Source organism: Chiroxiphia lanceolata, chromosome 4, assembly GCF_009829145.1.
Source record: "Chiroxiphia lanceolata isolate bChiLan1 chromosome 4, bChiLan1.pri, whole genome shotgun sequence".
Classification (NCBI taxonomy): Eukaryota; Metazoa; Chordata; class Aves; order Passeriformes; family Pipridae; genus Chiroxiphia; species Chiroxiphia lanceolata.
Genome location: NC_045640.1, coordinates 30,582,162 through 30,609,899, shown reverse-complemented (window position 1 = coordinate 30,609,899; position 27,738 = coordinate 30,582,162). Strand labels below are relative to the sequence as shown.

The window sequence follows — 27,738 nt, the reverse complement described above, 5'->3', positions numbered from 1 at the left end:
AAATTCCTTCAGCAAAGATAATCCCTACTGTACTGCATTAAATAAACACAAGTTAAACCATTTAAATTCTATAGAAATCAGCCTAGGTAAGATGCTTTATACAACTACAGGCTTTTCCCTTATTGTTTTATTTTTATTTTTTTTACAAGTGTGGAAGTAATTAAAAACATAATGAGCAATATCAAAAGGATAAATTATCAATTAGAGAAAAGACTCTACAACAAAAGCACCAGCTAAACCTCAAAGCACATTTTGCTTAGGTCACCTTAACACTGGAAGGATATCAGTCTCAGGAGAGCATAATATAGGGCAACGAGGATGATTCCAAGAGTACTTGTTATACACGAAGGCTAAAAAAGCTTCATTTATTCTCAGTGGAAAACATTTCAGGGTGACCTAGCAAAAACGTTGCAAAAGTTCTTGATTAAAGTTGGGAAAAAATCTTTAGCTAAATATTAAAATTATGCACAAAAAGTTAAAAACTAACATCACTCTGCACATATATTTCAATTCATTAAAATGATCAAACTTCAAATTCTAAATGACTGTATATTTCTTTCAATATTCAGAACCTTCAGATTACTGGGAATTGGACACAGCCATACCTTTCAGAGTGCAAGTTTATGATTTTTAAGCAGATACTTCAAGTTAATTCTATGCACAATTATTATTTCACAAATTGAAACTCTTTCTAACTCCAGGAACACAACTCAAAAGCTACAGATCATCAAGATGTGTGACATTAACTCAGTCAGCCTGCCATTTTCAAATATTTCTGCATTTTAGGTAAAATTAAACTTAGCTATGTCTGCCTTCTAAACTAAGTGCTGTTTATAATGCCATTCTGAGTTTCTTGATTCCAAGATTTATTTTTTTTTAAGTTCAGCTTTCTGCAATAGCCATCTCACATCATTTAGCAGCCTGGCTCAATCTACAGTGTAGAATTATGAATTAACTAACTGAAAGCCATTTGTATACCTCTCCCTTGCTAGAAAGAATATTGACTTCTCAGAGATAATATTGTGTTTATTTTTAAAAAATAACTTTTGATCCTATTCTTTTCCCTTCACTTCTTACATGTTAGTTGAAATCAGGAGGCAGTCTTACTTAAATAGTCTAGATCATTTGAAGAAATGGTACTTGTCTACTAAAAGCAAAGGCTTGACACTACAGGAAGACACAAGCCATTTCTCCTTCTTTCTCCCTCATTCTGCAACAAGAGTCCACATTGTATTTGAAAATTTGAAAATGAGGTCTTTCTTTTACTCTCAAGCACTATTTGTGAAGCTGAACATTTCTACAAACAGCTATATAACCAACTGTTCCCTTTCAACTTTATTGCAAAATACTTTGTTCAGCTGAATCTCTTTGTGAACTATTAAAGAAATAGTGTTACAGAGCAACCCATAAGAACCTGGTAATCCAGGATCAGTTGCCTGTATACCAGTTTTGCACATATCAAAGCACGTAGCTTCTGTACTTCACATACAGAATAATTTGTCCTGTAATAATTTCTATATTCATAAGATAAAGACTGAAAGAAAATAAAAAAGTAAACTTTACCTTGAATTTTCACCTTCTTTGAGATACCATACGGACAATGAGAATTCTGACCAAGTCTGAACATGAAGAAAACAGTCTGCATTTCTTATCTAGTCTTGTTGAAGGTTCCACTTCCAACACCAGACCAATTTCACAGTACCACAAAATGGCTGAAGTTGGAAGGGAGATCTGGAGGTCACCTAATCTAGCCCCTGACCAAGTAGAGCCACCTTAAGCCAGTGGCCCAGGTGCATGTCCAGACAGCTGTTGAGTGTTTCCAAAAAGGGAGAGTTTACAACCTTCCTGGGCAAGTCCTGCCAGTGCTTGGTCATCTTCTCAGTATGGAAGTGTTTTGTGCCCACTGCCCCCAGTCCAGTCACTCACTGGGCACCAATGAGTCTTAACACTTTACGCTCCAGGTATTTATTTACATTGATAAAACTCCTTCTGAGCCTGCTCTTTCCTAGAATAAACAGTCCCAGCTTTCTCAGCCCTTCCTCAAAACATTTTCAATTTCAGAACACTAGATGAAAAGCATGACATTTAAAGGATGCGCATGAAAAGACATTACTTTACTGAACAGTAAACTCTTCTTCAATTTTCTAAGTTATTTCAAACAACACGTTAAAATCAGATGCAGCATTTCCAATCAGTGGAAGTACAGAACAGATGACTAAACTGCTACAATAAAAAGAAGTTTTATTAAAAAAAAAAATCTTACAAAAGGTTGTGGAATGCATCAAAAGTTTTCAGTGAATTAGATTTGAAAGAACAACTGGGAAGGGGTAGTTGCATCCTGTTAAAAGAATGAAGACTAAGGACAAATCAATTCAACAACCATTTAAAATGTAAAATGCATAGAAAATACAATACAAATCAGAGGCAATTTGGTTTCATGAGTGAAAACATACTGGAATGATGGGACAGAAATTAGATTGTTCTAAGGACACATAAGCACTGTTTGGTAATCAGAAATATAACTGTTTGTACAGGAAAACACCGAGACTTCAATGAAGCACACCTAAATAATTTCAACAGAATCCCTTTAATGATTTTTTTTAATTGCTCCATCAAGGAATATAACGGTATTTCTTTTTTATTACATAAAAGACACTTAAAATGAGAAAAGAATTTTAGAAGAAGTTAACTGACCTTAAAAAAAAATCAACAACAACAACAACAAAAAAAAAATCAACAAATCAGCAGAGTTCTTATTCCCAAGTTACTCCAAACAAGCAAAGAACAACCAATTAATTTGATCTAAAGAACACAAAGCATCAAGTTGAGAAATGTTCTAGATATGATAAGCACTCTGGCTTCTTCATCTTCCAAAACATTAAAAGTAAAAACCACAAAGAAACAAACAAACAAAAAGTAAATAAATAAAACCCCACAAAAACAAACACTAAATCAAACAAACAAACAAAAAACCCACACATAGGTAGATGTCACAGATTTGGTCCTTTTGATATGAAGAGAGGATTCTCAAGTACCTATTCTTTATTGACACCTTTATATTAATACAAAAGGTCATCTTCCTTATTAGGACACTGGGAAACTGAAAAACAGAATTAAATTTCTCACCTGCCTCTTCACAACAAGTGAATTCAAAGCCTAATGTCAGAGGAAAGATGTGGTGATGATAAGCAATAAACACTTTCTATCTCGTGACAAGACAGTCAAATACTTTCTGAAGTACGATACCTAACTATGCACAAACTAATGTAAAAATTAAGAATTTTAAAACTTATAATCAAAAAGTTGCAGACAAAACCGTTAATATTTAGAGTGGAAAAAGTCATTATTACTACCAAAGGGACTGAAACATCTCCTAACTACCTACCACAGATAAAAATTGCACTTCTTCCTTAAAATTCCCGATGTTCTTTATGCTTTACCCATTAACCCAAGCACCCACAGGATTAAAACTCCAATGTACAAATACAGTAGAAAAGAAATAAATATTATGTAGAATATTATTACTATTCTCACTAAACAAAAATTATAATTCCAGACTTGGCAGATATAAGAGCAAATGCTGCATTTGCTAAAGAAGCAGGGAAGTTTCCCAGTTGAAATACAGGATACATTGCCACTATGATTTTGTACATAGCACAATGATTTAAGCTAACACAGTTGCCACTAGAAGGAAAACCCAGGAAAGCTGAAATAGTAACTGACCAAAAAGCACAGAATGATTCTATTTGTTTGCCAATTTAATGCTACCGACTCATTTATAAAGATGACCAAAGAGGTGAGTTAACTAAATAGTGAAAGATAAGTGAGAAAAAGATCTTTGATAAGCCTACTCCCTTCCTGTTCCCTAAAGCAGAGTAAGAAGGTGGATCTCTTGATAGACAAACATTAAGTGCTATTCAGAGGAAGATAGGCCTGAAACCAATTATAAGTAATAAATAAGTGCAAAGCTCATCAATATGCTTAGCAACAAAATTGGTGAATATTCATTGAACACGCTAGAACAAACAGTAAATCACCTCATCACAAGGAAAAATGCCAATCAGGAACATTGACATTGGTTGCACCACCTTACAATCAATCAGGGAGATTTTCATCACAGAAACTTCTTGCAGTCCTAAAACCATGCCAGAAGAAAAGCATAAACTACTTATTAGCTCATTCCAGTTTTAGTCTGGTGCAATTTACACTTCATGTTGTTCAAGGGAGTCAGGATTTCATATTTTATGAACAGGACATTTAAAAAAAGACATTTCCTACAGAACTAATAACTGTGTCAAAATTTCCTTCTCCCTGCATTATGTGTGTGCACATCCCTAAATAAAATTCTCAACTTACACAATTAGTGTATCTTCTATATTTAGAAGAAAACAATTAAGAAAAACTCTCATTCTGACAATGAGAGATGAAATGTAAAATAATAGGAATTATATTCAGATTCAAGGCATCCAATGCAGACATTTCAAGTCCTCCCCACACATTTTCAGTGAAATAATACATCAATGACCACAGGGAGGAGAAAGCATCACCAGAAATTAGATGCAATTACTGCCCTAATCCCTATAGACACAAAGACTGAGAATACACTTTATCTCCATTTGACAGAAACCTGTCCTTTTACAAGAACAGCACATGATTTGCTATAAAGTTTTAGGTCTGAATCACATTTAAAAATAAGTACAAGAGGCATTACTTTCCAATTTACTTTGCTGGTACATAAGTCCTTATCTCCCTCTCCAAGAATGTCGTTGAACTGAATTTAATTTACCCTGCAAAACAAAGCAATTACAATAAGTAAAATATTTATAAAATGTATAACATTATGAAATGTATATAGGACACTATAAATACAAAAAAATTAAAAATAACATAGTTAAGTATTCTGCACTATGTATACACATGAAGTTACATATGCAGGACTGAGACTGGATGAATATTAACCAACCACACAAATGGGTTGCTTCATATACAAACTCCAACTTGACTGAAATCATCTGATTGCCTAACTGACTTATTGTTAGTTTGGCTCACTGGTTTTGGCCAAATATCCAATAATTCAATGTTTTATGGTGAGAAGAGACAATATATTTTCTGGAAAAAATACTGCTTTGTCAAACTATGTAAATGTGTGCTTCAAAAGACAAATAAGAGCACTGAAAGGCAAGTATTTAAAGATTTCATAAAATAGAACAGACAGGGCTTGTGAGCCAGATGGCTTTTTACCAGCCACTCGTAAAAGAGAGTGGGAGAAATAATCTGTAGCATGACTAAGTCAATTTGCATATACATGGTTCTGTCTTCAGGATAAGCTACCAGAATCTGTAACACTAAAATAAAACTTCATATTTATACAAAAACAAATACTGTATCTGATGCACATTAACTGTTCCCACTCAAAAGAACACAGTTAACCAAGGAGAAAAAAATTTACTCTCATGGTATTTTCAAGTGGCATTTAAACAGACCATTGTGGAGAAGTAAGATGCAAGTAAAGTGGTCTTCAGACAATTGAAATGGCAAATTTCAACGAATACAAGAAGTTTCAGGAAAGGGTATATTTTAAAAACATCAATGCAAAAAGTTATGTACGACAAGCAATGCAATGCTTCCAGAGAGGCTGCAGATTTTAGAGGAAATTTGTCCTGAAGAGAATTTAGTTCCTCAGTCAACTGTAGAAACCCCTTAGAGCCAGATCCACTACGTGCTGATCTTTCCTCACAGTCCATGCTACCTCTAACAGTTCCCTTTTCTCTTTTCCCCTTTTTCATCACTCGTTAACATGAAAGTACCCATTTTTCCCATGGAAATGAATGAGAAGACAGAAGAAGGTACTACTGACTTACTGACAGCAGATAAGGCCACCAGAACTCTTACTGGAGAACAGAGAATGGAAAAAGAAAGATTCAGCAAGCCATGGCATTTCTTCTTCAAGGAACAGGAGATGCATAAGAGCACCAGGAGTGATTCTAAAAGGAACATGGGACCAATAACAATAGAAGGAGGGAGGAAAGCAGACCTGGAACATTATTGAGAGTATATAAGCACAAAGGATGCAAGCTTCTGCCATACACATGCTATGCCATACACTGCTATGGCTGAATAGTATACTTTAATATGTGCTACAAAGCCTAAAGAAGCAAGAAGTTACTTTCAAGGTCTTAAACAAAAGTCTGTAACAGAAACCATGGCAATTGTATTGAACTCACAATTGAATACACCTTTTAAATGGCAGAACAGTGTATTTCTTCAATATTACACTGATACTTATAGACCAAATTATGTTGTCCAGCGTTCAAGTATAATATTGATAGCTCCATTTGCACTCTTAATTAATTTTGCAAAAGTAATTATTCTTTCGGTATTGTTGTTATTTATGAAATCAGAGCACAGGAAATCCTAATCAAGGAGCAGAATTTAATTGTGCAAGGTACTGTAGAAGAACTGCGTAACAGACAGTTCTTGGTCCCAAGAGTTTGGAAGCTACAAGTCAAGACAGACAAAACATATTTGCTTATTTATGTATTTCTGCACATAGAATACAAGAGACCAATGAAGACCATGGATTAATATGGTCCACATGTTAATGTTTTGCCACATTTTTTGTCTAACCACTGTCAAGATTTTAGAACCTTGACAGCAAAACAGACAGAGGAGTTTAAAAGAACAGGAGTCTTTGCAATGCTTTGTGATACGCTGTTTCAATAGGAAAATATTAATAAAAGTAATCCAGAGATACCTGTTTTTAAATGGATGTACAATAAAGAAAGATGATGCAGGATAATGAAGAGCAGGAAGTTGGTAAAAAAAAATTGCTTACGCACAAAAAGAGTAAAGTAAAATACCTTCTGCAACTTTTGTTTACTATACATAGTTGCAAAAGTAAATGGTACATAATCTGTCACAAATATTGATGGTCTAGGGCTAGAAAACAAACATAAGACAGATGTGGTAAGTAAAACACCATCATTTTTTTAAGTTTTCAAAGCAGCCATTCCCTTAATATTCACTAAGTGTAGAGAACCTTTATTTTATCCCTGAAGCCCTAATTATTGTGAACCCACACTGTCATCTGTGTTTTTTTGCAAGACTGCATCCTTTCCCTTTTCAGAAAACTTAATTAAATCTTTAATAAGCCAGTATAAATGTAAAGGATGTGGAACACAAATATCATGTTATGCATATTTATTAAATTTCTGCAAACCCTAAAGCATTTCTCCCCAAATTAATGCTTTGGAAAAAATTTATTTCAGTTTACCTGCCAATTTATTTTCTCGTAATAATTCCATCTGTTAGTTCTCATGACAGGGACCTCAGTACTAAATGGCGTCTGAATATAGTCTCCACCACTCGGTATCAACCCTACAAGCCTAAACCACAGCTGATCACTTCCTCAGGTAATTGATTAAAATAATCATTTTTATGGCTTAATCACTGTGTGAAATTAAGTGTGAAATCTTACCCACCCTCAGCAAGTGAACAGTCTTATTTTCATATTCTTGCTCAAACTGTAGTATATAGAGCAACTTAAGATCATCAAGGAAGTTGGCAATGACATTCTAGTGGTGTTACCACCATCTGAATATAAGCTCTGGTCTTGAAACTGGTGATAGTATAAGTGCAATTTCTAAAACTACTTAAACCTATACATTTAATTCAAGTAATTCATTAGACCTCTTTTGACAAGCAAAGATCATAAGACAGATATGACAGATCACTGAACTGAGTATGGTTGCATACGTGCAAGTAATCTTGTCCTAAGAGAAAACACTACTTTCAAATAATATTAGCATATTTAAGTCATCCAGGGGACAGAAGAGGAGGAAAGAGCACAGAGGACAAAACAATGTTGAAATCTTCCAAAGAACTGAAAAACTGCTTTTGGAGAAATTATATTAACTTTCAAAAAAATATAAAACTTAATTCCAACTTTGAGGCTTGTGAGTAAAACCCTGTAAATTAATTGACTGATTAGACATCTGCACAGGTTGTGGAAAATTCAACAGCTATGAAAGCATGACTAGCATTATTCTTCTGGTCCAACTTTGAGATCGACAAGTGGCATTCATAATGTCAGCACCTAATTTCAGTGCTGAGTACTCCGATCAAAGCATTCAGTTAATATTCTAAAAAACTGTATCCAACCACCTTTCAAATACTCAAAGCCTCATGATTAACAAGATAGTGTATCTAGTCTATCACACTGCATTGCAGCTATGTTTTGTTGATACGAGTATGTGGCATATAGAAGGTGATACTGTATATAAAATGAATCACAAAACAAAAATCAGTTACAGAAATTATCTCTACTAGTGACACAGACGAAGGGATCGAGTGCACTCTCAGCAAATTTGCAGATGACACCAAGCAGAATGGTGTGGTTGACACTCCTGAAGGATGAGATGCCATCCAGAGGGACCTGAACAAGCTCAAGAAGTGGGCCCCTGGGACTCTCATGCAGTTTAACAAGACCAAGTGCAAGGTGCTGCTCCTGCATCAGGGCAACGCCCAGTATGAGTACAGGCTGGGGGAGGAGTGGCTTAAGAGCAGCCCTGCCGAGAAGGACTTGGGAGTACTTGGGAGAGGCTGGACATGAGTCAGCAATGTGTGCTTGCAGCCCAGAAAGCCACTTGTATCCTGGGCTGCATCAAATGCAGTGCGGCCAGTAGGTCAAGGGAGGTGATTCTGTCCCTCTACTCTGCTCTGGTGAGACCTCACCTGGAGTAGAGTACTGTGTTCAGCTCTGGGGTCCTCAGCACAAGAGAGGCATGGACCTTTTGGAGCGAGTCCAGAGAAGGCCACCGAGATGATCAGAGGGATGAAGCACCTCTTGTACAAGCAAAGGCTGAGAGAATTGCCTTTGTTCAGCCTAACTAAAAAGAAGGCTTCAGGGTGACCTAATTGCAGCCTTCCAGTACCTGAAGGGAGCCTACAAGACAGAAAGGGACTTTTTACATGAGCATGTAGTGACAGGACAAGGAGGAATGGATTCAAACTAAAAGAAAGTAGGTTTAGATTAGATGTTGCGAGGAAATTTTTGCTGTGAGGGTGGTAAGGCACTGGAGTAGGTTGTTCTCTGGAACTAGAGAAGTTGTGGATGTCCCATCCCTGGAGGTCTTCAAGGCCAGTCTGGATGGGGCTTTGAGCAACCTGGTCTAGAGGAAGGTGTCCCTGTCCACGGTAGGAGGCTTGGACCTCAATGATCTTTAAGGTCCCTTCCAACCCAAACCATTCTATGATTCTATGAAATAGGCAGTTTTCATAGGTTAAGCCAAAAAGAAGCATTACAACCACTAAATCTAAATTAAAAAAAAACCACAAAATAACTTGAATCCCCAGTAAATTAACCACAAAGTAATGAAGTATCTTACAAAGTTGCACCTACTCTCTTACCTCACTTTGCCTAAGCTTCAGCTTTCAGCTGTCAAACATAATATAAAATTTTCTGACAGATGGGAGAGACCTTTCCTAACAGACTTTTTTTCATACGTGCAGTTTTGGATTGTGGTTAAGGGCTTATGCTTAATATTTGGTTTTAGTCGAAGACTGAATTCAAGCCTTTCCCTTCCAGGCAGATTACAAATATTTATTGTAATTTTTTCCTAAACACTTTATTATTCTTCAAACATATTCTTCAGCAGTGGTATCAGAAATGGTTATCCTAATCTATCAATGGTCTCTTCCAGTATGATATGCAATAATGTAATCAGATAACTATTTCCTCATTTGTTTATTCAGAAATGACACTTGCCCTCTCCACAACAGCTTAGGATTGGTATTCATTTTCAAATAGCTGCCATTATTCCCTCCTCCCTCTCCTCACAGTATTCAAGGACAATCTCATGGAAGTGACCTTCACACTTAGTTCCCAATCACACAGAGCAATCAGGTGGGTAAGTATAACATAGCGAAATACTGCACCATTAGTTTTTAATCACAGGAAATAACCCATGTCATGTATAACCCTACTTGTCTCTCTCCAAATGATTGATGAAAGATGACCGACATATTAGACTGAAAAAAGACTTACAGAATCATCTCATTCAAAACAGTCATGCGAAATGAGCATTTCTTATTAGTTACTTCAAGATCTAATGAATCATATGCCTATTCACTACAGCACCATCCCTTCTATCAAAATGTAATGCAGTTTCAACTACAATGGGTTTCAAAAATCATATGCTCTTGATACTTACTGTTTCTAAAGTTTTAAATGTTGTAGAGGTCACCTCGTTCAACCTTCTCAAATCATGGCTACCTTCAGGAATTACAATGGGTTGCTAAGGGCATAGTCCAGTAGAGTTTTTAAAGTCTACAAGGATGGAGATTCTACAACCCCTACGGGCACCTTCTTCTTATGAATTATTTTTTTTCCTTCAATATTCAGTGAAAATTCCCTTCTTCCTGCATCTTGTGGCCCTCACTGCTTGTCATTTCACTATGCAAACTATTAGATTATGAATAACATGCCCATTCCTTATGTTTCTTGGGAAAAAACTTCAGAAAAAATGAAGAGCTTTGATTTTTCACCAATTCAGAAACTGCATGATTTACAGAGTGACAGTTATCCACAGAAGAGAAGAATCTCTGCTCAAAGCATGTACAATATGAAACTTATACCATCCGAAAAACTTATTAAGTCTGACATACCATATCAGCTATTTGTGTGTCAGTTTACTCTATAGAAAGAACCAAACATACCTTTATCATTACAGTAATTACAGTCCAGTTCTGCAAATTTAAACCTCTTCCAAGTCAAAAGGGTAGTGCCCAATTCAAAGGCCAAATGATCACAAATTTACTCTCAGCTCAATCTTACTTATTTACTTTCAGTCCCAGAAAGCTGAAATGCATTCGTAGCCTAAGACCATCAGTGATAAAAGGTCCAGACATCAATCCAATTATCCTGAAAGAAATACATGCTTCAGTAAGAGAATAGGCTCTTAAGCATATTAAGTAGAGAGGCCAATATTTTAGTAGTGTCTTAATGCAGTGCATAGTGGGAAATGAACTACCATACTCTTAAGAATCCTGACTGCCTGTGAAGAACGTATTTCCATACTACACTGATTAAGATGTGAAAGCAAGTATTCTAAAGATGTGAACAAACCCCCTCAACAGGGGTGGTAAAGTCATCATTGCAATCCAATTTGTGCATGACAAAATGTAATTTCAAGGCCAGACTGATTTGGCAGTTTTATTCACTATTCCCAGCTAAGAGAGAGACAAAGACAAAACCAAAAAAATCTACTTCAGGTCAGAAGAAGTTCTTGTGAAAGAACAAATTAACTATGAAGCAAGATAGCTGTAAACTCTTTTGAACAGTAATTCTATTCAGTAAGTTCAGAAGTATGTCAAATGGACAATCTTATCTTAGATAGCAGGAGAGATGAAAAGCACTCACCTTCTTTGACACCAAAAAACTTGGCAAAGACAAAGACTACTAAAAGAGTAAGGTGTGAGCCATAAGAGTTGTCTGCGCTATGCAGCCAAACTTGCAAGATTTGAAATTCAGTTTCTTTGTGTTTGCATCTAAGAGCATGCAAAAGCTAAACAAAATATTTCATGCATGGTTTTACCAATCTCCGGATTAAGAACAACATGTTCCTGCAACAGAAGGCACACAACAGCAGAATTTACATCTGATAAAATACTCTCAGTTTGGGGCCAAGTCAATCCTCTCCAGACACACCTGTAACTACAAATGTAGATTCCTTAACAGCCTCATTCTGTAAAGCATGGAAAGAGAGGTGCAAGACCTAGGATTGCTGAATTAGTGGAAAACATTAGACTCATGAAAACCAGAGCTGAAAACAGCTGAAGGGTGGAAGATTACGGACTGGTGAAGGAGTAACACTTCCCCTCCCTAGGTGTCCATTTGCAGATGCCGTTACAGAAAAAAATACCAGGAATAGGCGAACTCAGCCTAAATGAGTTAAGCCATTCTTACCCATCTTATATTGAAACCCTAGATGATTTGTTGTTATAAAATATTTAAACCACAAAGTAGTTTTACACCACTGCTCAGAAAGGAATCAAACAAAAAAAGATTTCTTCTGGTAATCACAATATGGCATATGGTTTCCTGTTCTAGGAAGAGATATCATCTGAACCATTTTCACTCAACAGAACACAGCAACAGGACAAAAATCGCTTCCATGAGGTCTCCTGTCAATAGACAGATAACAAGAGAGGCAACGATTAGAGCTTAATGAATAAGAATTATCCCTTTATAGATTAGTGCAGAGAGTGATCATGATGGGATCAGAATCCATTACTAGCCTTCTGTATTTCAGGGAATTGCAGTAGGGACTGAAGAGGGAAAATAAAAGCATCTAAAAGTGATCGTGTTTGTTTTGATAGCATTTCACACATCATCCCATTTTTCTTCTCCAAGTGGCAAAGTAAAGAGTTTACAGAGCTAATTCATGCAGCCTAGTCTGAATTTTCAGGGAAGAAAAACAAATTCAAAACCTATGAGTCACAATGAAGACCTTAAAGCCAAAGCAAGGAAACTAATAAATCTCAAAGACAAAAGGAGGTCACAGAGAAGGCAAATTACGCTGAGTCTCTGAACTTCTTCACTTAATGCCATGATTAGAAAAGTCACATCCAACAATAACAATCTGTGTTGAGTATCTGTAAAACTGAATGTGCTTTAGTATCTTACAGTTAGAAATAGTAACAGTGGTATTTGAAGGATTTATCCTCGTTCTTACTTTGCAGTGTTTGCAAACACCAAGAGAGCATATGACACAAGTGTATGTTAACAACTAAAACATTATTAGCATTTCTTTGAACAAAGAAAACCTGAATCACATCAAACAAGAACTTAATATTTCTTTATGCAGTGTAAGCTGTAAGTTAGCTTTCTGAAACAATGGCTTATCAACCTGGAAACAAATAAACGACTGATCCGAGCGACAGCTGACTCCTTAAAAGCCCGGAAATAATGAAACCAGAATTCTTAAATTTCTGTCTTTTCTTGCAAGGGGTACAGACTTGAAGGAAAGCTGATGTGTGGCAGAAACAAATAACTGAATTAGAAACCAATACAGCATTCAGTGTCAACTCAGCAATGGGGAGGAACTCAAATAATGGCTGACACATGGTGATAGCAACTAGGAGGAAGAAGAAAATAATACGATCTAGTCTTTCTTGAATGCTGCAAACTGAGCTCATTTGGTCCTGACAGGCTGTATTTGCATGAATACCAGCACTACTGTGCACATGGTCTCTGATTTTAGAATAGATCATACAAATCAGAGGGTAAGAGAAAAGATGAGTACCAAATAATGAAATCAAACCCTTGATTCCTTTCCACATTTGTCTACAGAGACCATAACAATTATAAGTGTGCCCTCCTCCCCCACCACAAGCAAATCCAGAGGGATGATACTGAGAACAAAAGAAAAAATTCCAAATAACACAGATCTCTTCAGATACTGTGTTGTATGAGTCAAATTTTGATGTATTTCACTATTCTTTCTCCTTAAAGAGCAAAATGTGACAATCTATCTTAGAACAAGAGATACAAAACAGATCATGGGAATGACTTTTAAAATCTATCTGTACATACCAAGAAGAGTAGAATATCACAACAAAGAAGAGGAAGAATTGAAAAATATCAAAATTCTTGAGAAAAATGTTGAAAATATTCCAGAAAAAACATGGGAAAGATGAAACCAAAGGCTAGAAGGAAAAATATCTAATCACCATAGAAGTATCATGACAAAAAAACATACGAAGGAAAACCATCATACGAAGAAAATGTAGAACCAGTGGGAGTTACAACATGAATAAACAGAAGAAAGAAAGATAATGCACCTCAATACTAAAGGGAAGAGAAATACAACCTAATACAGGAAGTGAATGGAGGCAGCCTGAAATTTCACTTTAACACACCTCAAGAACCATTTTTTGGCAGAAAATAAATGCATAACTTGCCTGAGGGCAGCCAAAAATGTTCCAGGATGGAGTCTGCTCTCTGAGTTGAGCCCACATAAAGATTTCATCAAAATACGAGAATATCTTACTTCTAGGAAAAACAAAAACAAACAAACAAAAACCCAAACAAAAATAAAACAAAATAAACAAACAAACAAAAAAAAAACAAACATAAAAAGATAATAAAACTAAACAAAAGGGGAACTAAATGTTCGGAATCAATTTGTACACACATTAAAAAAAGCACCAGCTGGGATATAGGAAGGGAATAAGGAGACTTTTAGGTTAAAAAGAATATGAATGTAGTCTCAGGAAGAAAAAAGTACCTTTTTCTGTAGCAACTTGAAACTGCAGCTGGTGAATCTGCATTTTATAAAAACTCAGATGGTTTGGAAGACAAGTTATAGCTCGAAAAACAAAATAAAAAACAGGTGGAAAAGGTACTGGAAAACAGTACTAGAAGAGTTGGAAGTTATTTCTTACCAGAGTAAGAATATGAGATTATGAGACTGACCTCCTATTACACTTTTTCTTCATGAGCACTATGACTAGATTTGAGTAAAACTAGAAAAATAAGCATCCTTGCATCAATAATTTTTCAAGACTATTTGAATGATCCTGGTATTGTCAAAGTTTCAAAAGACCAGGGAAGTTGGGGGGTTTTGACCATGTGTAACCACAAATATTTGATGGACTTATATTGTACATTCAATTTCCTCTGCTTTGATGAAATTTAATAACATACAGAATCAAATTTCATAAATTCTTTTGATTTTAGGTCTAACAGTGCTTTTGCAGATCAACAAAACCTATCAGGAGCACTTACAGTATTTTTTTCAAAATTAAATTTACTAAATTTGACATATTATATGCTACTCAGAAAAGCATTAAAATATCAAAACCATTAACATTAGAGAGCTGAACTGGCTGAAATGTGGGCTTTTCAAGTGGGCTTTTTTCCTCCCTTTTTTTTTCCTTTAAACTGAAGGCTTATAAAGTTCCTGGATTTACAAAAGGATTACACAGCACAGAGCACATACCAAAAACAGACTGCTACTTTTTCCAAAAAGAATTAAAAGTAATTTGTCTTGCCACACCTCAACATCAAAAAAAAAAATAAAATTGGAGCACACCCTTTTCTTGGCTAAGAGATGGAAAAAGCAGTAAAAAAGGGAAGAACCAATTTTTCCAATGTATAAAATGGACAAGCAACCAAAGAAGATTGGGCAGAGTTACAGAGGAAGCCAGTTACACATATAATAACTCAATTCAGACACCTGAAGTCTCCAGATGACTTTAACATCAGGGACAGTCTTATCAATGACTCTCTCAAGCTGAGAAGGTAAGACAGCAAATTTCTTTTCTACAAGGATTTTAGAAAGTAATACCTTGTTTCATTACTTCAGAAGAAATTAGTGAAAGGTCACTTCAGTTTTAAGGTCAATTCTTCCAGAGTGAAGAAATTAGAGATTTTTTTTTCTCCAAAGATCAGTCAATCTGTCTCTCTGAACAGAGGTATATTTTAAGGGCGTTAACAGTACTTATCAAAGACAACCAAAAATACCTACAGTACTTTCCATGATTAACAATAGCAACATGATCCAGTCAATTTAATGGACAACCTACTATAAGACTAGAAAGTGAAGGATCTAAAGCAGAGCATCCAAATTAATATAAATCCTACTTCACATGAAGGAAAATTCACATTTTTATTTCTTTGTTAGAAATGAAAAATTGTAACACAGAAGGCATCAGATGACACAACTATTTAATTACAGAAGTTTGGATATAAGTTCAGACTGTTGATTTTTCCTTCTCTCCTGTACACTGTAGCCATTACCTCTACATTAATGTAGGTTTCAGAGTGGTATGTCTCCTAATACTTTTCTGCTTTTGATCACGACTCATGTTCTTCACTGTGAGAAAAATCTTCATCTATCCTCACATTATTTCACTGTCATTTGATTACTAATGATTATTCATACATTCTCTACTGTCTCTGACACCTATTCTCCATAGTTTTATTCTGTTGTGCCATTCTTTTATTGGTCACGTTATTGTCAGAGTGTCCTAGCAAATTCTTTTTCTCAGCAGGCAAAAGCATACACAGAAATATGATAGAACCACTAAATGTAGCATTCTTCCCTGTGACTAGTGCCTCAGTGTTTTCAAACAACAAAACCTTTTTACCTCTCTCAGCCATCCACACGAAGTTCTGGCATTCTTTCCATTACCCATACCTTAAGAAACAGAAGCATTATGCAGTTCCTTGAGCAAGAGTTCCTTTCACCAGAATACTACCTTCCCTGGTAAGTCATTCAACAGAAGACAAAGGACATAGCATGGTGCTAAGTTAAGGAATGGATTCTGTGGTTCAACAGGAGGTAGACAATCTCTAGTGACAAATAAAGCACTTAATCCTTTTAACATAAAATAATTACTTGGCACTTTTAGATTTATTTCTGCATAGTTTAGGAAAAATATTCATAGACACCAACAGATAATTTTTATCTAATTAAAAATAAAAATTTTGATAGGACTAAAGCATAAGTTTTTTATTGAATGTTCAATCATGACAGTACAAGCAGTCACAAAGCTTTAATGCAAAACCTAATGGTTTAAATATGTTAAGAAACTGCTCTTTAGACACTAATACTCAGCATTAATTTCTGTGTTGAATATTAAAAATTTAGTACCTTACAGAGAATAACTCAATAACTCACACTGAGGAAACTGGAAGTGGAATTAATGTCTACATTAGAAAAATAAAAATATGAAGTGAGTGTTTATCAAAATTACATTGCATTCTCAGAAAAACAAACACTGTCATATCACAGTCTAAATCTTCACCTTCTGAAATTAACTTTCAAAATTACTTGAAATCAAATTTCTAAAAGTCTATGCATTTTTCATTCTTAGAAAAAGCAACTATAGATCTAATGATGAAAACCAGCTAAAAATGTCTCTTAACTCTTTGAAGACACAAGATTCACTATAACTACTTGAGTGAAAATGTGTTTCCTCCAGAACATTTTTGCTATCAAAACAGTTCATTAAACTCAAGAAAAGTTCCATTTTCACTTCTTAGGAGAAGTACAGACAACAAATTACTTTAGAAAACAAAGCTGCTGTATCAGCTAATGAACTCATAATTTTCTCCCTCACAGCCAAGCAAGCATGAGTTCTGCATGAGAGCACAGTGCATTCATTGCTCAAAAAAACAATGTTACTATATCTGAACAGCTTTAGCTAGATTTTTGAATCACTTAAGATATATGCCAATAGTCTAATATAGTAACACAGCTATAATTATACCACTTTAATATGGTGGGACAAGAAAAATGCAATTAAAGATAAAATTTCTACTTTCTGTGATTCTACATGTCATCTGAATGTGTGAAATATACTTGAACTTACAATCTGTCCAACATTACTCACTTGAGGCTCTTGTAAAATGAACACACCTAAGGCGTCAGCACATCTCTCCTAAGTTTATGAAGGAAGGAAATATCATTCAGTTCTTACACTGGTTCAGTACTGCTACTGATGGCACTACAGGTTGCTAAAGCTCCAATACTAACATCATAACCAGAATTCTAGAGTGGGGTGACTTCAGGCCTCATTGCTTTCTGGTGTAGCCAAGTTATTACCATGTTTTCTACAGTAGAAAATATTTTGCACTACAATAAATTTATCAGCTTTAGTGCCTCTCCCCCCATTTGGCATTCTATTAAAGCCAAGGCAAATAAGGCAATATATGACCACCTATAGACCAAATGAAACATCCCTATAATCTTGTGCTATATTCTCTTTTGCTTGGTATCTGTAGAAGCAACAAGGTACTTAGATTAACTAAGCCACTCTATGCAGTTAACTGAGGAATTTGGATCTACACTCTGAGATCAGAGTGAGCAATTCCAAAGTTGAACAAGCTTCTCCTTCCTTCCACCAGGTACTTACAACACAGATTTTGTGTAATTCCCCCGTGCTCTACATTCTTGTAATATACAAACAACCTGGAACACCAAAAGAAAAATGTGGATTTGAGCACCTTTATGTTCTCACCAAGGTCTCCATTACTTTTAAAAATTCCAGGGCTGGCTTCTTTGATCACTGGGCATAGTGCACTCTACACTTACTTCCTTCAGCCACAAGTGAGGTGACAGCTGCTTAAACAGAGAAAGCAAGTGTACAGAGGTTATCCTGAAAGGCCCTCACTACTTTAAAGTAACCTTGATTTTTTTTCACTGCCCTCCCAACTTAAAAGGGTTTGGCAGGCAGCACTCACGTCCAGATGGTGGACAAGTAAACCTACTTCAACAGATTGTATTACAATGCTTTACACTGAGCAGTTATTGGATTAAATGTATAAATAGCTGTGGGAAACCAGGACTTTCCTCTTTCAAATGATCATCATTCAGCTAGAAAATTATCTTTCCTCTTGTCACTCCTCTGTGGCCCAGAGATTCCTGCAACTTTCTCTGAAGCTCTCTGTCTGTGCAAGAGGATAGTAGAATCCAGTTCACATACTCTGAGATCATTTGAGAATGCACACAATGTACTGGAGAGGGAAAACAACTGATATATTTCAGAGTAGGAGTTTTTTTAATTAAAGTCTACTTTTTGGATTAAAAAAATAGTACAGATCACTTTAAAAGGACCCAAGCACCCAGGGGGGTAGACAGACCAGTGTTTAGGGTATTTTATGTGAAGCAGAATATAATTTCCCAGAAATCAAATTAATATCAACTACTCCCACTGTATCAGTTTCTGTGACTTATGGTGAGGTGCCCTACTCCTGTTAACTAAATTGCTCTACAATTCCCTCACCTAACTGTAGCTTGAATTCCTGTCTTTGGACAGACACCTAAACATATGTGGATATAGCTAATTTATTCCTTCGCTGTATGTAGCCCTATCTAGCCCTGCAACTTCTAGGGTATCTAGAAGAGCATGACTTCTGTCAGTCAAAAGAGATTTCTACCTGTATTCAAACACCTTCTTTGTACTGTTAGATAACCTTGAAAAAACAGAGTAGAGAAAGGAACTATATTTCAAAACATTCTGTCTGCTCAGCTTTATCACCCCCTACATTAATCTCCCTTGCAGAATCTGAGTCTCTAGTTATATCTTTTATAGAAAGACAAAGATTCACACTAAAATACTTTAATAGGATTAAAAATAATTTTCAGTATCACATTTTTAGTACATCAGTACCCCAGTGAATTTAATTATGGATTAAATGCAATTTATATTTCATTCTAGTTTACTACCAAAATTAGAAGAGGGTTATATGGACTTGATAGCTCAGAGAAGTAAAAAGAACAAAATGTTTTAAGTAATAATTTGAACCACTTAAGTAAACAAAGACAAAGCAGCTACAATAACCAACGAAAGTTTAGGCAGTACCAATCAAAAATAACTCTCATATTTTATTGTTAAAATAACCATATTCCTCAGTATAGTGCAGAAAAAAACACTACAATATAAATATAACAATTTATTATTCTAAACAAACAGACTCTTGCAGGACAGCAAAGTTTTGAGTTAAAGGTCTAACTTTAGATTCGGAATGCACCTCTGCCACTGACAAGATCTAAGAAACAAAATATGTGAAAAAGCCTGAATATGCAGTCAGTATGACCTGAAAATATGCAGTTTAAAGTGAATTAGCTGATTAATTAGCTGAACAACTGTCAATTATTTTCATGACTCATGAAAAACAGGCTAAGTGTCAAAGGACTTCATAAAACAATCAAGTTAACAGAAATGTTTGGTAGAAATTATAAAATAAAACTCAGAAATTAACTTTATACTTTAAGTAGGATTTTTTTGCTATGCTACCTGCACTTTTGCTCTACAAGCTCAAAAATCTCCATCGAAGAGACATTTCCATGGCTCAGACATGAACACATACACATCAAAATCTACAAAAGCTAAACAGAAATGTCAGTGTGCAAGATTCAGGACTAGACTCTGTCATAGTTGGCAATTTGTAAGGCAACTAGATAAGGAAAGCAAATGAACACGTAATAGTAGAGCAGAAAGCAATAGTGATATGAAATTATTAAAAAGCCAAACTAAATGCAGAGAAGAAAATGGTTTCTATTATTCGAGCAGCACATGCTACAGTCAATAACCTTGAGCAACTCTGTGAGCTCAAATGTCATTCCACAAAGGGACTGCATAACCATAATTACCACTTATGTTATGGACTTGATATACAAAATGTTCCATGTAACACAGCCAAACTCTGCTAAGCTTAATGACCAGTGCATCTGAAATTCAAAAATTAGTTGCTTTAGATTAATCAGAAAAGAGCAAGAAAAATTAATGGAATGGCATAATTCAGCTAAGGACTGCAACTGCTCAATAAGAGATTATGAACTTGGGGTATTCCAGAATGGTATTATCAGACACAATCATCAGAAGAAAAGTAAAATCCTAATAGTAAATCCTATTAGGTGGGAGAACAGTCTCCCCAGAGAAATGCTGCCACCACTTTAACAGTTATGAAGAAGAGTGTTTTCATGAAGAAGCCTGCAATGGCAAGAGTACAAATCCCTTCTATGTAAAATTTCTGGGATTATTGTCTGAAATCAAACCATTGCCAGGTTGGGGTTTTTTTGTAATTCTGTCAGAAGCAATCCATTCAATGCATGCATCAATTTATCTCTCAGAATATGAAGGACTTGTGATGACTGCACATAAAAATATGAGAAAGAGGTCTAAACCAAATACAAAGTAAAGTTCCTTTTTGAGTTCTGATTATTATCTTATCCAATAAAAAGTGACCTTCAACACACTTTTAAAAATGAAGAGAATAAATCTAAAGACCCAAACCAATATTAAAAGAACCCAATGCTTTCCCACTCTAATTGTACTGACTGATTTTTCCAGAGCACTTAGAACTCAAGCAGATACAATCTGTATTTTCCATGTGGTTGCACAGGATGTGCTGTATAAATGGTTATAGAACAGAACAGGGGAAAAGATCAATTATGCCACTGATCTGCCTTATGACAGCAAGGATGCCAAATGGAGACATCTGGGACAGAAAACTTTCAGTAATCCAATCACAAAATGCTATCAGACTGTTCTAAGTGTCCTTTATTTCACTTATTGTATGCAATCATGGAAGACATCAAGGTTTTCTATGCAGATTTGTTAAAATAAGAACTGCTAGTTAATTTTGTCAAGTTTCTTCAAAACTTTAGTTAATTAGAAATAGAAAAGGATATAGATGTTTTTTGCTGCTGTAAAAACCAGTAGAAAATAAAGACTTCTTGCTACTGCATTTTTTTTCTCTACTCTGTCCCCATTCTCTTTAGGACAGAGTAGAGAAAAACATTTAGAATTGCATTTAAGGAATTTTACATTTTCAGGCATGACTTAACACTTATTTCACTTGAAACTGAGAACAGTTATTCTAAAGTACTATTTGAAAAAAATCTCTTCTCTCTCTATGGCAATAATAGCTAAAATGTCAAATTACACAAATGGATATAAAACCTCTACTTAAAATATATCCTAAAAATGGCTTGAAGCCAAATCTACAGTCAGGCCTGAGTTTCCCTTCACAGATTCAACCTTTGCCATATCTGAATTATTAATAAAGTTTTTAAAGAGAAGTCTATATTTGGTATAACTGCCAAACACTTTCTGCATGCTGTCTCAAAAGCAAAAACATGCAGTGCTCCACAGTCTGGAGATCAAAACCAAAATTTTCATGACTAGAAGACCAAGAGGGCCTTGTATTCAAGCTTAATGTTAAACAGAATTTCAGTAGACCAAGAGAAGACACTTAAGTAGTATCAGAGATCCTGAGAAATGAAGACTTTAACTCTTAAACTACACGTGCAATTGAATATATCCTGAAGACTCCTCATTCATCACACATCTTTTTTTCCTCTTGTCTTTTTCTCCACTTGCTCTACCACATTTCCAAACATTTCTTTCTTTCAATAAAATACGCAGGCAGAACATTCATCAGAAGGAAAGAATGTTACAGATCAACAAAAACAGCATCAGGAGATAGAGTAAGAAATTAAGTAGTACTCTTTCAGTTTTAAAGCAATAAAGACCAAGGACAGCAGGTTTTGCTGCATATTTTGCAGGCCCAGTTCCAAATGGGTGAGAATTGCTACCTTTATGGTGAATGATGACCACAAATTAGATGGGAAAGGTATTTTAAAGTGGAAGATACCATTCTGGCTGCAATGTAAGGAACATGGTAATAATCATCAATAACCTTGAATAAACAAGATTGGCTTAATATGAAAACCCAAAGGAAAATGAGAACACATGGTGAAGAAACAAGAGGATATTGCCAATCTATCCCAGTGAATTTCAAAGAAAACAGAAAACTGTGTTCAGGACTGAACATTTTCTCAGAATAATTATCACATTTAATACTTTAAGCCTTAAAAAATACACAGTTGCTTCTATTAATAAGAAAAAAAAAACAGGAAAAACTGTCAAATGCTACCTTTAATCATACTCCAAGTTGAGAAGACTCTGCATCAAAGAATAATCTGTTCTTTATGGTCATGATAAGGACAAGAAATACAGTCTCAAAAATGTGGGTACTGAACACATAGATTTAGACTAGATCTTTGGGTGGGTGGGTGGGGGGAAACCAGAAGCTGTACAGCTGTACAGCTCCTAAAGGCACATCAGATACACATTTTTCAGGAATAATAAAAGCATGGCTGAGCTTTGGGATAAACTATCAATTAGATTGCCCTTCCAAGGAAATAAGAAAAGGAGAAAAAGGTAAAGAACCATTACAGATACATGAGTCTTGACATCCTTTAAAAATACTCAGGGTAAACCAAAACATCACAACTTACCAAAAGAAAAATAGTTATTCCCATTGCATATCAGTAGTTTAACTAAGCTTCTGAATCATCCACCTGAAAGCTCGAAAATAAACATTATCCTCCATGAGAAATATTTCAACATTCAAACCCAATGTTCTCCATGTTTCAGTCACAAAAACTGTATAATAAAAAGCCAAGCAGTATATTTGAAAGTGAATTATTCCAATTCCTTTCATTTTTTTAATAGTTTAATCTACTTCAAATTTGTATAAGATATATAAAAAGTATCAAAAGAATTTAGAACATGCCTTACAGAAAATGCATCTACGTCAATACAAATATATTATCTCAAATGCTGTGGAAACAGTCAATTTTTATTTTCTCCCATTATGCATACAGTTTCCAAGAGAAAAGTCCTTCTTCTGTTTCTTGTTGCTACTTCATAATCAGGAACTTTTTTTACTTTGCTTTAAATAAAGCAGGTTTTTCAAATCTAGTGAGCCATGGGAGAAACTAATTTCCAAATCAGAAGTCTAATGTTTTCTATTTATCTCCTTAGTTGTGAAGGATGTCATGAGTGTCCACAATACAGAAAAGGATAGAACAGGATTAAAGCAAAGCAATAGGAATGTTTGTGTGTTTACATATTTGTGCAGTCATTCTAAAAATAGTTTCCATTAAACCAAATGACTATTTACTAATTCAAATCTATTTTTCAAGTAGTTCTATAAATTCTTGCAGATTTAATCAAATTTAAGACCAACCAGAGTACGTTTCAGTAATTTGCCTGAGAAGAAAGTTTCTTTAGTTATATTAAGAATATTTTACTGTATAGGACAATGTATTTTAGTAATTTAAGAACTTGCATATTTTCTAATACAGCTAATAACATAGTATTTCACAATCAACACAAAGTTTTACCAATGTTTGCCAGTTTCCCCATTCATCTTTCTCTGCTAGCAGTAAGTCCACAAAGACCCAACAAAGCCCATAGGAAAGAGGAAACTGACATGTAATTTGGTTTTCTCTCAGGGGACACACATTTTTAACCACACTACTGACCTCTTGCAGTGTTCACTCTGAAACCATTCGCTGTGTTCAACCACTTTTCCAACTTCCAATAAAAACTACAGCAATCTTACAGTCTTTGTATAAAACCTTAGCCTCACTTTACATAGCTAACCTCAATCACCTTTACCTTTTACCACTGTGCTTCTAGACAGTAATGTGAACAGGAACCTCCCGGAGCACAAGATCATGTGCTCTTTCAATTCACATAATTTTTCTCAGAACAATTGTAAAATGTTATTTCCAAACTACTCACTGTAAGAAAGTTCAAGTTTCATTTTCGCGTACAGATCTTTTTCCCGCCATATATACTGGGCAAACTACTACAGCTTTTAACATGAGGTTAGCAGGGCAAGAAAAGGAGTCAGACTTTAGCTCTTCCATATACAACACAGACACATACAAAGCAATATTCATATTATACATACAATGTATAAAACCCTGAAAAACACTAAGTTACACTTCAAGCTTGCATGTAAAGTGAGGAAGCACTTACACTGTTGCACTAGTTTCTCTAAAGATGCAGTCACAGATATACTACATCTACATAAAGCCAGCAGTTTGTCTGTATGAGCTGTCCATTGCACTAAATAAAAGTATTAAACAGGAATGAAAAATGGTAATAAAAATATGCAGAAGACTGGGATGTTTAAATCAGCTAAATTAATTTAAATCAGCTAAAAAGGAAAACTGAACAACAAGCTCTATAGACCAGAAATATCAGCTTGAACTGTAAGACCAAATAGCTGAAAAAAAACCCCAACCATTTCCATCCCTTTATGTACCACCTCTGCCATAGCATTGGGAAACTTTCTATAAAGTAATTGTAGATGTCCATTTTAATTTGCCATTATTTACTTGTTAGAAAAGGATTCCATTTAAAAAAGAAAGATTATTTCAGCTATCTTGGTAGCACAGCTGGCACTCCACATGAAAGTGTCAACAAAAGTTGCAATGCCAGCACATCACAGCAAGAGAGAATCAAGAGCATCAAACATTAAACATATTTTACTAAGGAAACCCAATAAGTTAAAGTTTTGAAAAGAAGTTAATTATAGCAGCAGAAGGGCAACACATTTACTGCCTACTCTTTCCAGAAAGAGGGGAAAAGACAACGCCTAGAGTGAAGGTATTCATTTTTTTACAATGACACCCAAGGGATTTATCTTCATGATCAGATTATTACTTAACTTGGTAATATGACAGTCAGTCCACTATTTAGATACTTAATAGTATCTAAATTATTAGATAATTTTAATTATCTAAGATTCTTATTAAGAGTCTTACACTAAGTTTGGCCTTTTAGAATTGCAGAATATCATGGGAAGGGACATTGAGTTCAACTCCCAGCTCCACACAGGGCAACATAAAAGTTAAACCATATACCCAAGAATGTTGTCCAAATGCTTCTTGAACACCAATAGGCTTGAGGCAATGACCACTTCCCTGGGTACCTTGTTCCAGTGCCCAACCAGCCCCTCAGTTAAGAACCATTTTCTAATATCAAATCTGAACTTCCCCTGAGACAGATTTAAGTCATTCCTTCCACTTCTGTTACTGGACATCAGCAGGAAGACATCGGTCTTTCTCTCTTTGCTCACCCTTGTTTCACTTGTTTGGCCCATAAGCCTTAATAACCTACACAGTTCTTTAAAGAAAAACAGAAATGTTGACCATCCTTCTCTTTGTCTGAGACACTAGTTCAAAGAAAGCATCAGCTATAAAAATTTTTCTTTCCCTCTCCTCTACCACCACAAAGCCCAAGTCCTCCCACAACACTAACCACTGGTTCAAAAAAAAAAATCAAAAATTATAAAACTCCACAGTTTGGTTAAAAGTTATCTCCTCCCAAAAATGAAATTACACTGAAACTACAAAGAGACTCTACCAGGTGGCCTAGCACTGGGTATGTGAAAACCTGGCCTGAAATCGACAGCAAGCTAGAAGAGAAGTCCAGCAAGCTCTAGTAGCACTGAAACCTAAAAGAGGCAAATATATACATTACAAGTTTACACATTTCCCTATTTAAATACAAAAGCTTCTAGAAATAAAACTGTTGATTCTGAAACTGAATTAAAATCGCTTCTTCCTACACACCTCTCCCAGAGAACACCTTCAAAGGATTACCAGCATCTACACCTTCCACATACACATCTGATTCCATCGCCTCCATGTTATTTATTAACGTTGGGCATTTCTTTTAGTTGGCACCACAAACACGGGGTTTAACTTCGATGTCCCCCGGGCTCGCCGCAGACCTGCGCTCCTGGCCCCGGCTCTCAGCCCAGGACCCCTGGGCCCACGGAGGTGGGCACGCAGCCCAGCCCAGCGCAGCCCAGCCCAGCGCAGCCCAGCCCAGCGCAGCCCAGCCCAGCGCAGCCCAGCCCAGCGCAGCCCAGCCCAGCGCAGCCCAGCCCAGCGCAGCCGCGGCCAGGACGCGGCCCTTGCCGCTCTCTGCTCGGAACCAGGGCGGCCCACGACACCGCACGGCACCGGCTGGACAGGGGCAGAGCGCGGGGCACGGCAGTCCCGACGCTGCGCTCAAATCGCGGCGGGCGGCGCTGGCTCCCGCTGCCCTGGAGAAGCCGCCGCCGCCGCCGGTCATCCCCTCCCGCGGCACGGCAGGGTCGGCACATTCCGGCGCCCGCCGCCCCGCTCGGGGCTGCCAGGGGAGAGGGGCCGGCGGGGCGGGCGGAGCGCGGGGACGCCGGACGGGTGGGGACAGGGGGACTCCCGAGCGGGAGGCAGCGCGACTGGGCACATCCAGCCGGGCGCGATGGCGAAAGAAGCGAACGTCTCTACCTCCTTCTTTTTCTGTCCTCCCCCGAGCTGTCCGCAGAGCAGCAGCAGCAGCAACAGGAGGAGGGGGAGGCAGCCCCCGGCCGGCAGGAGCGGCCGCTGCCGTACCCCCGCGCCCAGCGCCATGTTCCGCCCCCGCCGGCGGCACCTGCGGCACCGCGGACGCCGCCGCCGCGCTCATTGGGCCTGCGCTCGGCCAATCGCAGCGCCCCGCGGCGCGGCGGCGCCTGGGAAATGTAGTTCGGGGCTGGTGCGCTCCCGCGGGGGCTGTGCCGGGGAGGCACAATCTCACCTCCTGCTCCAAATTCCCCGCTACCTAAAGCACTGAGTGCAATCCGAATCACGACAAAAAAAAAGGCAAAAACAAAACCAAAAACCCCAGACTCTTCTTTCCTAAACGTTTGTGCACATACACTTTTTAGATTTCACTATACACACACAAAGTTGCCTCTGAAGAAAATAATATTGATGCAATACGCTAATACAATGAATTCAAATTTAATTCCCAGAGCATTAACCATGCAACTTTAATTTGATGTTCTCATTCATGATACACAATCAGTGATTATGTATTTCTTGAAAGTACACACCGTGGTGCACAGGATAGGTAATGTTAAATTAATGAGCATATACTTTTTTTTCCCCCTAGAATTCCAAGTACGCTCCTCGTGCTGTATTAGTTACTTACACACATCTACCCTGAAAACTCAGAAGTTAGAACTTTTCATTTCTTCAGAGATCTTGCTATATAACTCAAAAATTTTATGAATTTTGTAATCAAAATACCACAATGAAATAGAAAGCTGAGGCATGAAGAAAGTATTCAAAAGCATCTGTTTATTTTGGGCTCAGAATTTCTAGATGGTATTATAATAATATCAGGTACTAATTTGATGATACTGCTGACTACTTAGCACCAAGCAGTTAAAGCATTAAATAGGCCATTGTGTTCTCTTGAGGTATATTTGCAACGTGCCTTTCAGAAGTTACACATGCCCATAGGAATACTAGGTCATATCCAAATAGTCTATGAAATAATAAGTTCAAGAGAGTTCAGACCACCTGTAATCCACATCCATCAGGTTCT

At 36.6% G+C, this 27,738-nt stretch overlaps 1 protein-coding gene across 2 annotated transcripts in view; it reads right to left on the bottom strand.

Moving 5' to 3' along the window:
* The window catches only part of TUSC3 (tumor suppressor candidate 3), a 109,433-nt gene extending 82,630 nt beyond the window's left edge, over window positions 1-26,803 (bottom strand). Inside the window, exons 1-2 of one of the 2 annotated variants that reach the window (XM_032686563.1) lie at window positions 26,655-26,797; window positions 22,815-22,877 (exon numbers count right to left, since the gene is read on the bottom strand). In XM_032686563.1, the coding sequence (XP_032542454.1) occupies window positions 22,815-22,838 (24 nt within the window). In that variant the 5' untranslated portion in view covers window positions 22,839-22,877; window positions 26,655-26,797. Of the gene's footprint in view, window positions 1-22,814; window positions 22,878-26,654 lie in introns of both variants that reach the window. The other variant, XM_032686561.1, reaches the window with a different exon arrangement.
* Window positions 26,804-27,738: the final 935 nt, after the last annotated feature.